Genomic DNA, 16373 nt, shown 5'->3' with positions numbered 1-16373 from the left:
CTTTTTCCTTTTGCCACACAAAATGCACCTGGCATAGTTAGAGCGTCTCATCACCATGGATGTCAATGTGAACACTGGACCCGGTCGGCTCGATCACCATGGCTCCCAGAGGCAACATAGCACTTATAGTTTAAGGGCAAAGCTTTAAGTGGTTCTTCAAACCTCATTAGGACTGTAAAACCAGAGATGTGAGACAAATAACCATGTAATCTGAGGCAGGAGCAAGCCTTACTACCCAGTAGCCCTTATTGTTTTTTCAATTATCCATTTTATTTCAGCCTTGAAGAAGTTTTAAAGTCATAGAGTCTTTTGTGTCTTAAATGTTAAAAATTCTCAGCAGTAGCAAATTCGGCAAACTTACTCCTGCTGGGGCCCACCCACGGTGTGAGGCCACTCCACCCTGAAGGCTGTCCTGTCCCCACAAGGCCCACATTCCTTCCTCAGACAGAAGCCTGAGGAAGAGCCTCGAATGTCACGGTGATTAAAGACGGAGGCTTAGGAGTCAGACTTCTGGGCATGGCCCTCACTAGCTACACAGCCTCAGCGATTCTCTCTGGGCCTCAGTTTCCTCATCTGTGACCAGTGAATAGTAATAACAGTACCAACTCACATGATTGGTGTAGTAATTAAGTGGATTAATGTATGGGAGGTCAGTAAATGTTAGCTCTTAGCTGCCCTGTCTTAAATTTAGCCATGAGCCACTGTTTTGGGAATTGTATGAGTCCTGGGAAAATATGGCCTAAGTTCATCTATAATAACAGAGAAAGAACACAAACTATTAATCTTTTTTTTAATGTTCAAGTCTCTAGATAGGTGATTCTCAAAATGTGATCCGGGGACCCCTGCAGATCCCCAAGACCCAAATCCTTAAGGTCCAAAGCGTTATTTTCTTTTACTGAGAAGTAATTGATATAGATCACTGTGTAAGTTCATACAGCACAATGGCTTGATCGAAGCTGTGAAATGATTACCACAGCTACAACCCATATAAACAAATCTCTTTGGGGTGCTCAATCATATTTAATAGTTTAAAGGGATCCTGCAACCAGAAATGCTGGGGGCCTCTGCTTGACCACTCCCAGTCGAAGTCAACCTCCCTACCCATCCCAGTGCAAAAATACCAACTCATGCTTAACTTTGAGACTCTGCCCCCAAAGACAGGCCTCTGAAGCTGCCATTCTGTGTTTCAGGCTGCCTGGGTCCGACTACCCTGGTGACGAGTGGCTGTGGGACAATGAGAAGCATGGCCATCGCCACTCCGTGATCCGAAGAGTCAAGAGATTCCTGAGTGCCCACGAGCACCCCTCCAGCCCCAGGAGCAGAAGCTATGGGAGGCAGGCCAGTGACAGCTCCATGTTCTTCCCCGACAGAGACCTCAGCCCGACCAAGGATCTGCTGAATGTGCCCTCGAGGAGAGCGCACCGCGCCTCCCGGAAGCAGTTATCCCCAGAGGGGAGCCCCAAGCTGTACTCCAGCCTGGGGGAACTGTCTACCATCAGGGAGACCAGCCGGACAAGCACCTTGCAGAGCCTGAGCCCACAGTCCAGTGTGAAGGCCTCCCCCACCAAAATGCCGCAGGTCCCCGAGGTGCTGATCACAGCACCAGGGCCCACGTCAGAGGACCCACACTGGGACTCCACCACCTCCATCCAGAGCTTTGAGTTCACCGGGGTCCAACCAAGCGGCACTGGGCAGCGGGAAGACCCCGTGGGACTAATCCTGTTTCCCTCAGGGGAGGAGGCGCCTCCTCTAGACCCTAGGCCCCAGACTGTTTCAGCCAAAGCTGAGAAGAACATTTTCAAGTTTGTGGCTGAGGAAGACCCTTTTGAGAATGACAAGTTCCCGAAAAGGTGGAGTCTCCCGGAGTTCCTGGAGTCCAGCCACCCCGCCCAGAGAGGCCACAGCCCGGAGCCAAGCCCTGAGCCGCCTCTTTTACTTGACACAGAAACATCCTCAGAGACCAGCGGCATCACCTTTGTGGCTGGCTCTCAGACCTCTCCTGATGTCCCTGCTGACGTGCTGTATTTAATGGAAAACCTGGACACCAAAGAAACGGATATCATAGAATTTAATCACGAGCAAAGGGAGGAAGCTCCCAGAGGAATCCCAGAAAGTTCCAAAGCCTGGTTCTAGTCTAAATTCCTACTTTCCCAAAAGTCCAACCTTAGTTCCAGAACACACCTGTGGGCTGGTTAATTTTTTAAAAAACAATCATACTGCATAAGCTATTTAAAATTTGAAGGGCATTATAATCCTGACTTTTTCAAAACTAATAAAATCAAGCTCTTTCACATCATTTGCCCCAAAGTGGTTTTCATGGGCACTACACAGGCCCCAGTGATCTCTCTTAACCAAATAAGGAATCTTAAATATGTGTATGATTTATAAATTGATAGACTGTGAGCTTTGGAAAGCACCTCGTAGGTCATACCCAATCCCCTAGTTTTGCAAACAGGGAGACAAAGGAGTCCCTATTTGTTTCCTTGTTTTCCTTCTGGCCTTCAATTATAAAGACAGGGAGATGGATCATAAAATGCCTCAAAAGCCTCATTCTAATCATAACAATTTTGTTTGAGGCTTTCTAACCATTTCACTCCCACTCGATCCACTATTATTATCACTCCCATACTCTTAAGCTTCATCAGCATCAGAGAGCTTCATCTCTCTCCAATTTCCTTTTCTACTTTCACAACTTCATTTTTCTCTCTTCCCCTTCCATCTGCCATTCTTTTCTCCTCCCCTTCTTCCTAGTCTTGCTCCTTCTCTAATGACTCATCTGTCCCACCTTGCAAGCTACACCATTTTCTCTTGTCAATTCTGTTGCTTTCTTCTTGGCACGATTTTCAAAATACGAGGCATTGGCAAAGCCTCCAACAGAAAAACCGAGACGTCAGCAAATCCAGCTCAGTATACTTCCAGCCGCATGGTCGGGGGTGTGGGCGCCAGCGCCCTCCCAGCACACCCTCGGCAGCCACAGCCGTTTCCTGCTGCAGCCACTCTAGGTCTGGAACACTGGAGAAAACCGAGGCCAACGTGGGCATGAAACACGTACACCCAAATGCTATGGAACCAAAGAATGACAAAGCTTGAATGTATTTTACTCAAACTCTTAAAGCAAAAATCCAACTATGTCTCAATGTGGGACCAGTGACTGTATCTGCCAGGTTGTTTGGGACAAGATAGGATGTTGGAGCTGGGGGTCTCAGGGGTCCAGGACTGCACCGTGGGTTTGGGTGTGGACTCCCTCCAAGGAGCTCTGGGGGTGGCTGTTTGTTGGGGGCCCCGATTTTGTCTGGAAGGCCATGTCTTATGGGTACTGCTCTCCTATTTTCGTCATATGATGAAGCTTGACTACATATGGTTTCAGAAATAAAATAACTCTAATAGCTACCACTTATTGAGTGCTCACAGTGTTCCAGGAAGCAGCATGTAATGTTCACAGATGACCTCACTAATCCTCACAGGAATCTTATGAGTTAATAATATACTATTATCTCCATTTTCAAGGTGAAGAAAACAGACTTTGGAGAGGTAAAGTAGTTTGACTAAAAACAGCCAGGAAGTGGCGGAACTCAGACTCAAACCCAGATTTCTGTGACTCAGGGAGGGGGCTCCCTCACTGCGCCACGTGCAAGGCCCCGAGTCTGCCAGCAGTTTGCCCAGAATTCTGGGGGATGCCCTAGGGGAACTGAGTCTGAGGCTCTCCGGCCTGGGAGGCCTCCCTGCTGACGTCTGCCTGCATCTTTTGTAGATGCGTTCAGGAGGGCATTGCTCCACCTTTGAGCCCTGGCCCTAGTCCTCTATATTTTTCTGGAAGAAGAAAGTTGGCAGGGCCCTCCCTTCCCTTCCTCAACTCCCCCTGACATGCAGTGTTATAATTCGCCCATTTTCACAGGGCATTACAGCAGCCAAACGGACCACCCCAGCTGCATGACAGCCATGACACTTACTTTAACTGGCCCAAGGACTAAAGGGAAATAATAATAAAAGAAATGCCGTACATTGATGGTTTTCTCTGTTGGTCAATAGTGTTACTACCTGGCGAGGTAGTGATACCGCCAAAGCATCCCATATACACTAGGGGACCAGGCCCCAGCATAACACCGCTGCAAGGCAGGAACCTAACCTTCTCCCAGCCTTGCTCTTTCAGATGTTTCAGCAGAAGTCCCTCTATCTCCTCTCTTTGGCTTTATCTATTGCTCAAAGGCAAATGTTTCTACTTGGCTGCTTGTGAAATATGATCAATTTTTGGTGCCTAAATCCAAGGTGATCAATGATGCACCTTGATAAATAGAATCATACGTTTTGTGGAGCCCAAGGGAGTGTGGTTTATCTCTGCTTTTGTCCATCCCTCATGCACCTTCGTCCAGAGAATTATTTAATTTCCTTGATATATCATCAAAATCTGCAGTGGCCTCTGTTTCCTCCTTGTGCTGAAAACTGAACAATGATCCATTCAATGAGCTATCACCTAGGTTTCTGATTTTTTCCAGTAGACATACATGTAATCACTCTTTAATTGGCATTTACTTGACAGACATTACTCATTACTGTAGTAAATTTATCTGATTTCCTAATGAGACATAGTATCCCTTCATATACTTCTCAATTCTGTTGGTACCTCCACTTTTGAAAATTGCCTTTTCAAGTTCTTTGCCCTTTTATCTATATTTCTCCTGTTGCTTTTCAGAAGTTCTGCCTTGGTTTTAGAATGATCATAGACCCCTGCTGGTTTTGGACATCACAACAGTCTTTGCCAATCCTTTGTGTATCTGGTAAAGGTATTACTGGCATTCTTTGTTGAATAGAAATCCATAATTTTGATATAATCAAGTTCATCAATATTTTTTATTCTTTTGAAGTTTTGAAAAAAATCCTTCCCCACCCCTATGTGATTATTCTCCTATCATTTTTTCTATTATCTTTATAACACTAGGTAGGAATCCAGTTTTACTTTCCTCTATAAAGTGAGCAAGTTTCCCCCAATCCTTCCTATTAAAAGACCAGTTATAAGTTCAATGGATTTCTTGCAAATCAGAGACTGGTATGAAATAAAACAGAATCTAAGAGAACTAAAAAATAGGGTGGTATGAATGGAAAAGAGAAATCTGAGTCTTAATCTTATAAAACTCTAACTCCTCCCCACAGAATACAAAATTTCTCCAAATGTATCATCCGCTCTTATCTTCCAACTGGTGATTCCCCCTTTCAGTGTCTGGAGTGTGTAAACTCGTGACACGGCTCTATGCAAAAACCCGCTAAAAATAGGCCTGTCTGTGAGCAGGCTGAGCCTAAGCTGCAAGAGTAAAGCCTGATACACAAGGAGCTCTTGCTAAAGAAGAGCCAGCAATCGTGGTACAGGGATAGTTCAGGGCCCTTCGCCACTCAAAAGAAGGCCAGATGGACTCCAGACAGGTGGAGCCCGCCCGCAGACTGTACTCGGGGCCCCGGATCAGCAGCGGTGGAGGAGGTACAGCAGGAGGCCAGGACACTCATTGCTGCTGCCTGAGAGCCGTCCGGGCCCCGGGGCTTGCCCGCAGCCTGGTCCTTCACTCTCCTGTACCAGGCTGTGCTCAAACGTGGGTGGGTGTTGGGTGTTTGCTGCCATGCTTGGGACGCTCGCAGATGGTTTCAGAAGAGAACTGATCTCATCTTCTCTTTATTCCTTAAGAAATGAAACTTTCTGAAATTGGAAGCATCCTTGATATTAATTAATAATAGACTCATTATTTATCACATGGTCATTGGACCCTACAGATTCTAAAGGGAAAAACAATTTTCAAGATTAGAAAACACTTTCCAACAAAAGATCAGATAGATTTTTTCCCCAGTGAAAATGGATTTTGATTACTGTTATCACTGAACAATGCGAGAACACAGGTGGGTTCCTGAATGACCCAGGCGCCTCTCCTCAAGTCTGCTCCTCCTGGCCAGGATTCGGAGGCTCTGTGCCCCTGCTGCCCCGCCAGGGAAGAAGGTCCAGGGCCGGCTGGGGAGAGCCGGTGAGATAACGCAGTTCTCGCAGCGACAGTGCCTGCAGGGCAGATCCTCTCCCCACCCAGGGGCAGCCACGCCCCTTCTGCTGGGGTGTAAGCTCCGCCCACTGTCTCGTTCAACCTGCCGATCCCTAGTGCTACGGGCAGTGCCTAATACGTCTCAAAAAGAAATTGATGAATGAATGCTTGAAAGAAAGAATGAATGGATTAACCACAGTAGCTCTAGATCCAAAGTTAGGAAACCTAAAATTTCAATCAAATATGACCACGACCTCAGCTGCATGGTTTCAGCCAAGTTATCTGAACACTCTGGACTTCACCTTGCTCAGCTCTAACATGGGTGGTTAGACTAAGTGACTAAGGGTCCTCTCAATGCTGTTCCAGTGAATTTCTCAAGATCCTATATATGGGAGGAGAAGGAAGAGACGGTTATGATGAACATTGAGAAAATGGAGCCAAATGGCAGAAAGAGATAAAAAGAGGAAAGAGGTGGGGAAGGGCAGAATTAATGCCTACTGGGTACTTGGGTGTGCTGAGTGTTCTCACACATCTCTTCAATCAGTTTTCACAAGCTACTACCGCTCGTTGCATGGGAGGAAATAGAGAAGTTAAATAACTTGCTGAACAGTTAAAATTTCAATCTGGGATTTGAACTCAGGTCTGTTAGGTGCATTGCCGATTCTACGATTCCACACTGCATCCAAAAACAATTAACTAGAACAACAGATTAGCAGTTAACTATGCGGCCACTCAACCAGCCCCACTGACAACCTGGGAAGGTAGTGAGGAACCTTGGGAAGCCGACATGTATCGGACACCTGTTATGTGCAAGTGTCACACACACATGTTCACACAAGCCTCATAACAAACTATGTCGTGTCGCTGTGTCCATTTTACGGAATAGGAAACTGGGATTCAGGGGAGCAAAATAGTGTGTTCATGTCACAGAGCTGATGACCAGCAGAACTGGGATTCAGACTCGGGCCTGCATGTGAACCGTGAGGCAAACACATCGTTTTCCTGAAGGACAGCCAGCCGTTCTGTCTCTACAAACGGCTCCCGTGCGGCTGCGCCTCGTCTCATGATCCCTCCCTCCAAGGGAACAACTTGGATGTGACACAGGGCTGCACTGCATCATTAGTCAAAGCTGCTTCGGGTGCCTGAAACGAGTCTGTGGATCCAGGGCAAGACCCTGAACTGCTCCTTCTCCGTGCACATGAGAAGGGTTTCGGCGCATCGCTGCATCCCCCGACCCCCAGGGTCACATTAAATGTGTGTGCTGCGCATGAATTCAACTACGACCTGGACGAGGGAAAGATAAGCACTCACATACATGTGTAAAGAAAAGAGTCTCCTCACTTCCACCCTTCTCCCCAAGGAACACTTGCCGCACAGTGAGTGGGAGGCAGCAGATGTGAAGCCCACTGGAACAGCCTCAGTTCTGATGTGCTGAGAGAGCCTGGGGTTTAAAGTAACAATGCTAGAATTTCTCAAACAGATCGGCTCCTAAACGCAAGCTCACCATTTCAGCTGCAGTTCTACTAAAAAATCGTCACCGATTTTTAGCATTCAGCCTTCTAGACTTCCTGAGAAACATGCTTCATTACCACCCAACATAGCCTCTTTCTAAGAGATTTTCAGTGGTAATTTTCACTCTACTAATTTTCTCATTATGTGTTGAATGTAGGGCCTAACCCCTACACAAGGTTATGGATACGTTCATTACCCAAGAATTGATCCTGGGGCATTCTAGAAGTACCAGCTTCCGTGAAGAGAAAGTATAACAGTAGAAGTATTTAAATGAATTTTACTGGGTCTGGGGTTTGTTTTTGTCTTTTTTTTCATACTAAGCAGAATAACATTTATCAGTAAGTTCCTTTACTCAGTAGCCTGAGACAATGTTAGATATAAAACCTTGGTCTGTGGTGGAAAACTGGTGGTTGGTAGTTTGAATCTGATTTTCTGAATGTTCTCTCCTTGCTGGGATTCTCCAGTCTACCACAGTCTCCACCACTCCCTACTGCCCTTCATTAGGCCTGCTTCACTCAGTTGTGGCCTACTTGATCCTGGTGGGTGCCTTGAGTTTTCAATTCTTTTACTAATGCATCACCAGCTCCATGGAGACCTCAGCCATTGTTTGATCCCTAAACTGTGCAAAGAGGGAAAGAATAAGAAGATGAAAAGCCAGCACCTCAGGTCATCCTTCTACTTGCTGCTGTAATCTCCCAGCTGCACCATGTGTCTCCCCACTCAGACATGTTAAACCTGATTACTTTTCTCTCTCTGACCCGCCTCTCTGGGTACAGCCTTAGTATCTCCCTGGCCGCACGACAGTGCAAATCATTAGAGATGCAAGGACTCCCAGCACTAATCACCTCGACTGACCAGGTCCTATTGGCAACAGGCCTGGCAAGGATGTCAGATCCCAGACAGCCCGGGAACGGCATGTCATTTCTGTGTCTTTCCCACCGGAGTAACTTGAGCCTCTCCGCTCAGCTTCACGTAGCCGCAGCTGCTGCTGCTCACAGTCGCTGCCAGGCTGGTTGTCTCCTGCGATGGGTAAAGGCAGCCCGGAGCCTGCTATTTTCAGACGCCAACCTCAGGACCCATGGGTCAGTCCGGGGTCAGCTCCAGAGCAAGTGACACGGAGCTGAGTAGCAGGGACAACTGCAAGGAGTGGGGAGGTGAAAAATTATGTAATTTTTAAAAGTCGGCCTCAGTTTCCTAAGGAAAGGGCGAGTCAGTAAGCAGACAAAGAAGAAACAGTGAAGAGCCAGCAGACCCTGTTGGTGTGGGGAGGGGATGGCTGGGAGGAAGGCCAAACACGCTGGGTGCTTGGGAAACAAAATCCCTGAAAGGCCCAAAGGATCAGAAGGTGATAAAAGACAGGATCTCGGGAGAAATACAAGGGACAAGAACGCTCCTGCCCTTGCCCGTGTGTCTTGGTCGGTTGGAGAGTCATCGTGTACACCAAATGGTCGTGGGTTCGATCCTTGGTCAGGACTGGGTTCAGTCCCTGGTCAGGGCACATATGGGAGGCAACCAACTGATGTTTCTCACATTGATGTTGCTTTCTCTCTCTCCCTCCCTTCTTCTCTCTCTAAAATCAATAAACTTTTTTTTTTAAAAAAAGAAAAGAACACTCGTGTGTTGACGGACACCGGCTTTGTGTGGCCAGCACCCCGTCCAGAGTCACTTCCCTGAGTGTACTTCCGGGGGTGCCCAGGGAGCCTGGGGGAGAAGCCCTGAGGAGTCCGAGCACAAGAGTAGGAAGCCCGGCGTTGGATCAGAAGCAGCGCTGTCCCTCAGCACCCGTGGGGTCCGGCCTCCCGCCACCAGGACAGCACTCTGCAGCTGCCTCGCCTCTGTTACCCGAGGCCTAGGGAGGTCAATGCCACCTCCACGCACAGCTTCTGCAAACACCACTCTGTCGTTACCCCACCAAACACACAGCCAAATGAGATACAGGTGCAGCTCCTGAGATCCGGAGCTGCCCAGAGAGGGCGGCAACCTCCAGAACTCGAAACTGCTGACACACGCACAGTCCCATTCCTCCTGGAATTGGAGGGAGCAGGTGAGGATCACACGGGCACTACGCCACCCTGCACGGTGCCAGCTGGGTACCAGGGATGCACCTTCCCAGCGTGTTCTTCAATGGCGAACATTATGTAAGATGGATCAACAGTCTTCTGGGGTCCACAGTGTACCAGGGCCACAGAGGGCAGGGTGGGCTCATTTTCACCTTATATTGCACTCATAAACCCACATTCCAAACGTGGTCAGGTTGTGTGGGCTGAAATGCTGGCTTGGCCACTACTTGTGAAGTTACTTAACCTTTCTGTGCCTTGGTTTCCTCGCAGATAAAATGAAGATAATAGTAATCCCCACTATTGTATTTAATTAGTTCATTCATACAAAACTCATAGTACATGGCCTGTCATATAGTAAGCACTTAATGCTTGCTGTTACTACTATGCCGGTATGTGATTAAGTAGTGTGGTGAGTAAGAGCCAGGACACTGGGGTCTATTTGGGCTCAGACACTTCCTACCTGGGTGACTTAGGACAAGTTACCTGATGTGCCTTTGCCTCAGTTTTATCAACAGTAAAATATATTTAAAATGTATTTATGCCAGTGCCTTCCTTATCAGGTTGTTTTAAAAAATCAAGTGATACCCTAGCTGGTGTGGCTCAGCAGACTGAGTGCCAGCCTGTGAACCAAAGGGTCGCTGCTTCGATTCCCAGTCAGGGCACATGCCTGGGCTGCAGGCCAGTCCCCATTTGGGGGCATGTGAGAGGCAACCACACATGGATGTTTCTCCCTCCTTTCCCTCTCTCCCATAAATAATATCCCTTTTAAATACATAAATAATTAAGTGAAATAGCCCTGGTTGGTGTGGCTCAGTGGACTGAGTGCCAGCCTGCAAACTGAAAGGTTGCTAGTTCGATTCCCAGTCAGGGCACATGCCTAGGTTACAGGCCAGGTTCCCAGTTGGGGGCACATGAGAGGCAATTGATGAATGTTTCTCTCCTCTGGCACATTTGATGTTTCTCTTCCTCTCTTTTTTCCTCCCTTTCTCTCTCTAAAAATAAATAAATAAAATCTTTTCAAAAAATTAAGTGAAATAGTGCATATAAAGCAATTTACACTATCTGATGCAAAGTTGGAATGGAGTAATCATTAATTACCTTTATTATTAGTTAGAGATGAGTCTGACGTTAGAGCAAAAGTAAAATTTGAGGATGTTGAATGTCACTTCCCTGATGGTATAAAAATAACTCTTTGCTGAGTCAAAGATCTAGGTACATAAGTTCTTAAATATCCTGCCTCAGACCAATTTGATAACACAGAATGTAGCAAACTCCTCTTGCAGAAGCAAAGGCCAAAGAGGGGAGCAAAGGCGAGGCGCTTCTCCAATGGCCTGGCCCAGCCTGCCTCCCAGGGACGATGCTTTAGCTAGTTGAGTACAAGCCCCAGAGGAGAGCCCTTTGGTCTTATCCATCCAAACTGAGGATGAAGCGCTGCTGGTCCCTCAGGGCTGCTGCAGGTTGTCAGACGCACTTGAAATTACCCTGGGGGAGGAGATGTGGAACATGGGCTCGGCCGGGGGTAATCAGGACCACCCTCAGGACCACAGATGGGTGGCCGCCCGTCTATGTAAACAATTTAAGTCGCCTCAAATCAGCATGTCCCTTCTGGAGGCCCAATCTCACACACAAAAAAGAAGAAAAAATTCAAAATCACAGTGGCCCCCAGAAGTGATCCACTCGCCAGACAGGTCCCTCTTGGAACCAGTGCCTGATACAGAGCAAAGGACAACCCGTAAGCCTCAGGATGCTCTGCTGGGTTGGCACTGCACCCCCCACCAGTCCCAGGGAGGGACGAGGGAGGGACTTGAACATATGAAAGTTTAGAGGAATTTGCTCCAAGAATGAAGGGGCTTGAGGGATGAAAGCAAGGCCAACTAGGGGCCTGGCTCCTATTATCGAGGATGATAAAGGGGGAAGTAAAAGAAGGAAGAGTTCCTGAAGCAGAAGAAAAAGGGGAAAGGCAAAAATGAGAGGAGTGTCTTACATAATCTCCCGGCCAGCTCAGTAACCCCCGTGACATGGGTGGCCTGTCTCCTCCTTAAATTCTGGACAAGAGGCCCAGACACCCCCACCCTGTAACCCAAGGGCATTACCACACTGGGACTGAGGGTAGCCCAGTCACACACACATCCTTAAAACTTCTGTTAACATTTAAGATTTCTATGAAAGAGGCCATTTGGAAGCTCATCAATGAGAGATTCCAAGAAATTGGCAGCTGGGAATCTTCTCCAGAGGGAGAACAATGCAATAAAGACAGTGTGTCATCTGAGACCAAGGAGGTGACGCCACAGGCTCTTCCCAGGTGTGCTCAGTGCCTGGGGACATTAGTCCCATTGAGCAGGAAGGTCAGAATGGGGACAGAAGGCAAGGCCGCAGCTGTAAATCTAACACACCAGTCTGAGCAGAGCCAGGGAGCTTCGCCTTCACTGCATCTTGGGGCCCTTCTGGCCTAGCAGGCCTCTCTTGAATCAATGTGACCTTATGGAATAGAGAGTCTACTCCACAGACTCTTCATCCACAGGACACCAAGAAACAGGCCTCAGAGGCTGCTGAGAGGCCCCTGGCACCAGGCTGGTTACAGCACATGCATTCGCATCGGGTCTCCATGTCCCCCATCTGCCAGTCCCTGGAACCTTGTGGTGGGAAGGAGATGTTGGGGTCTCCTAGTTCAGTGTCCCGCTGTGTGAAAGAATTCTATACACTCTCTCTGCCGAGATCCATCCAGCAGGAATCACTCCAGTTAGCGACCATTCTGCTTTCCCAGGGTGACCTGCTGTGAGCTGGAACATCGCACTCCACACCGAGCCAAAGCTGCCTCCCAGCAACCAGACCCCACTGGTTCTCCTCCCGCCTCTGGGTCCGTACCTACCCAGCCATCCTTTCCCGCACTTGGACCAGCCTCGGAAGGCTGAAAAACACCATCATGCTACTGCATTACAAGCATCCGACACACACACGTGGCACACATACTTTTTTCTTGAGGCCAAATCTTGCCAAACCAAGAATCAAATTGTTCTTTACGTCTCGTGACCTTGAGACTCCTCATCCTGATCTCTCTCTACAGGGAACGTCGTAATTTCCCAACGGTCCTACTCAAATCTGTATCCAGAAGCAAGCACAGTCCTCCCTGTGTTCTTTGTGTTTTGCTTTGGGCACCAATGCACAGCAGAGCGGCATAATCAGCTTCCTTGTTACAAACGCTCGGCTTCTATTCCTGCGGCCCCATGAGAAGGGAGTCACGTCTGCTCCATCTCTGCTGCACACCAGAGGTCGGTGCACGTCTGCACTGGAGTTTTTGTTCTGTAAGCGAATGACATTTTGAGAGTGCAGACTTGTTTGTTTTGTCTCAGTTGCAGTAGTACTTAGTGTTGGTGGAGGAATAGTTTTATTTTGTGTGATTAAACACCATCCAAGTAAACATATCAAATAGACAACTGGATATGCAGACAAGTTGGGCTTATAGGAGAGGTCAGGGCTTGAGATAAGGCAGGATAGTGAGAATCTAGGAAAATTCCTTGGCAATGGAAGAGGGAAACTGAGGCAGAGAACTGAACACAAATGGCTGAGCAATTTACAGCCGGGTGCACATGGTCACCAGGGTGGAAGGCCTGGCAGGAACAAAACTGGGAAAACAGGGACCTCACCTCCAGGGTAACCTCTCCTCCCCTGGACTTTTCTCCCTAGAGAAAACATCTGGGTCTCAGTTATATTTCAGCTCCAGGCCCAGAAAAGCAGCAAAACCAGGTGAGCAACGCCAGGACCAACTACAGTGACTAAAGACCCCCTGCGCTGCCACTGACCAATCAGAGGAGACCATGACCCTAAAAGGGCACCTGGAGAACAGACTAATATTTTGCTGAAACCCTCCCCTGAGACCTCCCCTAAGGTTCTCATCTGCCAAAGAGAGAAAAGCCTCAAGACCAAGGACCCAGCACAGGTTCTCCCGCTGGGGAGCAGCTTCCTTTCCCCTCTTCTTCCCCCACAGACACACGTCTCCTCAACTCTAAGGCAATAGGCAGTTGGCAGCTTGTCCTAGGCTGATCCCCCGACCCAGTCCCCAGAGCCCCCTTCTCTCTGACCTCCCAGTGAGCCAAGGCAGCCCAGCCTAGGCTCTCCTGTTGCTTCCTCTATGCTAAGCCCTTCCTTGTTTCACTGTCCCGGCTTTAATAAATGCATCCTCACAGTCACCTGGACTCGTGTTGTGAAATCTTTCCTACACCAAGTCAAGAACCCACGCACTACAGCCAGCTGTAGGCCGATCTGCTTAGGGCCAAGCCCCATCTGGTAATAGAGAGATCACCAAATCACAGAGAATGACGCCACATTACTGCATGAACCTGCCTAGGAGTTCACCTAGCCCAGGCCCCCAGCCTCTGCACGTGCCCGGCAGAGCCACTGACCATGGAACGGATCACAGCCCACAGCCGAACCAGGCAGCGGAGACCTCGGGCGCACCCACCTGCCCTGTCTCCACCCCCACCATCCCTAGGAGAGCCACTGTGCCACACTGAGGGGAGAAGGCCTGCCCTCCTTGTTACGGGAACTCCAGAGGGGAGAGTTGAACCAAATGTGCACTCCTGGGAGCAGTGAGGTCAGCTTCTACCACTGCTAGAGAAAGTCGGCCACTTCCAACTCTAACGCTGATTTCTTTCCCAGCAGTTGGCTGGAAACCTAGAGGTCAGCAAGCAAGGAAGGGGCATTTCTGTACTTCCTCCTCACATCTGTCCATCTAGAGTAGCACAGTGACGCAATCCCGGTGTCCTCTGTGGGCCGGGAGTGCCCTCTGGTGGTCATAATATTCATGAGAGGAAGTCCATCAGTGAGTCAGTGATCATAATGAGCAGGTGAGCACTTCTCATGACCCAGACTTGTAATAAAAACGTCACCCAAACTATCCTATTTAATGCTCATCCTAACTCTACAAAGTCCTACTGTTATACTATTGCCCCCATTTTACAAATGGGGAAATTGATCAAAGCAGTTAGGCGACTTACTTGACAGAGGAGATTGGCTGGTCTCCTGGTCATCTATTCCCTTCTAACACCTCAGGAGAGACCCTAAGCCATCTCAGATGGAAAGGGGAATTTAAACATACATATTTTTCATTATAAAGGTAAACTCTGTGGAAAAATTGGGAAGAGAAAATAAGTAGCCCATTATCAACACCATTGTTAGCATTTTAACATGCTTCCTTCCAATCTTTTTTATCCTTTCCATTTTTTTATAACTGCAATCTAGATATAATATAAATTCTTCATTGAAGATATTCTTAAAGATGTTTTTCCTTTATGAAAAGTGGAATTTTCCATTCTTGGATGTGATTTCCACATTTCTCTAGTCAAAGCAGCAGGAATTTGCCCTGGAACACCCAGGAAGAGTGTGGCCCACAGTTCCACGCCCAAAGTTCGTAAGCCCAGCCTGCCCAGTGTGCTTCCCAGGGAGCCAGGGTCGCTATGGAGACTGAGTGTAGAGAGACCGAAACCCAGGACGGGTCCCAGGGCCAGCAGAGTGCATGCCCTCGGGGCAGGTGGCCCAGAGGGAACCTTTGGGAGCTGGTGGCTGACTGGCTCCCAGCAGAAGCCAACACAGAGGCTCAGGGCACTGATAGGTCCCGGCAGCCATGCACAGGGCAAGCACTCTTGGGAAGGGTTTCTGTGGTGGCTGGAGGGACGAGGGACGTGGCGATGGGGCGGCCCACTCCACAGATCTGTTCCACTTTTCCGCACTCTTTCCTGGAAGAGTGCCTCCCCCACCAGGAACCTCTGTCCCTCTCCCTCGGTGCTGAGACACTCCCCGTGGGGCCACGGCCTCTGGAGCCCAACCCCCAGCTCTGCCTCTTACTGGCTCTGTGACCTGGGCACCCCTTAATCTCTCACACCTGGTTCCTCATCTGCAAAAATAGTATAGTAATCGTTCGTGCTCACAGAGCTGTTAGGAGAAGTAAATGGACATTTAGCTGAGTACTGAGCACACAGTAAGAGCTCGGAAATGGTGGCTGTTCAGGCCCTGGCTGGGTGCTCAGTTGGCTGGAGAATCATCCCAATGCACCAAGACTGTGGGTCTGATCCCTGTTCAGGGCACATACAAGAATCAACCAATGAAGGCATAGATAAGTGGAACGACAAATCAGTCTTTCTCTCTTCCTCTCCCTTCTTCTCTGACTCTCTAAAATCAACAAATAAAAATTTAAAAAACAATCATGGCTGCTGTTCTAGAAACTGTCTCTGTATGGCTGACTTGTGAAGTAAGGTGAAGAGCAGCTCTCTGTGCAGTCGGTAGCTGGGGACCACGTCACTCTTCTGGAATGTCCAAATTCCCACATCCTCTTAGTTCTGAGCAAGTGCAAGGGGGTAGGGAGCCTGCCTGAGCCCTCCTGCACCTCCTCACCTCTCCCTGCTCTTCCTTGTGCCCCTTTTCAGGAACACACGAGGGACTATACCAGGGGCAATACTCAAATTATGTAAAGACAGACTGAAGCAATAAGATGCCAGCCAGCCGTAGTGCTCAAACAGGGCCTGTGGCACCAGGTGTGTCCCCCTTATTTCCTGGGTTGTGGGGAGGTCAGAGGTTCCAGGACAGGGGCCAGGGAAGCTGGAGCCGTGAGGGGAATACTCAGCAGGCTCTGGGCAAGGGTCCTTTACCAACCGGTATGGAAGCATGTCGGCATTTTAACAACCAACATGGCCAAACCACCGTGTTCCTATGGGAAATCACTGTGGGGCCCCCATGAGGAATACAGGGACCACAGATTGGATGTCGTCCATCCGGGGCTCATGCCCTGTTTGCA

The 16373-nt window shown here is 48.7% G+C and overlaps 1 protein-coding gene across 5 annotated transcripts in view; it reads left to right on the top strand.

Moving 5' to 3' along the window:
* Window positions 1-2294, top strand: part of BEST3 (bestrophin 3) — a 41729-nt gene extending 39435 nt beyond the window's left edge. For all 5 annotated transcript variants that reach the window (XM_037132177.2, XM_037132173.2, XM_053662289.1 and 2 more), the window contains one exon: window positions 1191-2294. In XM_037132177.2, the coding sequence (XP_036988072.2) occupies window positions 1191-2133 (943 nt within the window). In that variant the 3' untranslated portion in view covers window positions 2134-2294. The remainder of the gene's footprint in view (window positions 1-1190) is intronic.
* Window positions 2295-16373: the final 14079 nt, after the last annotated feature.

Source organism: Artibeus jamaicensis, unplaced genomic scaffold (assembly GCF_021234435.1).
Source record: "Artibeus jamaicensis isolate MK-2021 breed Jamaican fruit bat unplaced genomic scaffold, CSHL_Jam_final contig_233, whole genome shotgun sequence".
Classification (NCBI taxonomy): domain Eukaryota; kingdom Metazoa; phylum Chordata; class Mammalia; order Chiroptera; family Phyllostomidae; genus Artibeus; species Artibeus jamaicensis.
This window is presented reverse-complemented; position numbering and strand designations above follow the sequence as displayed.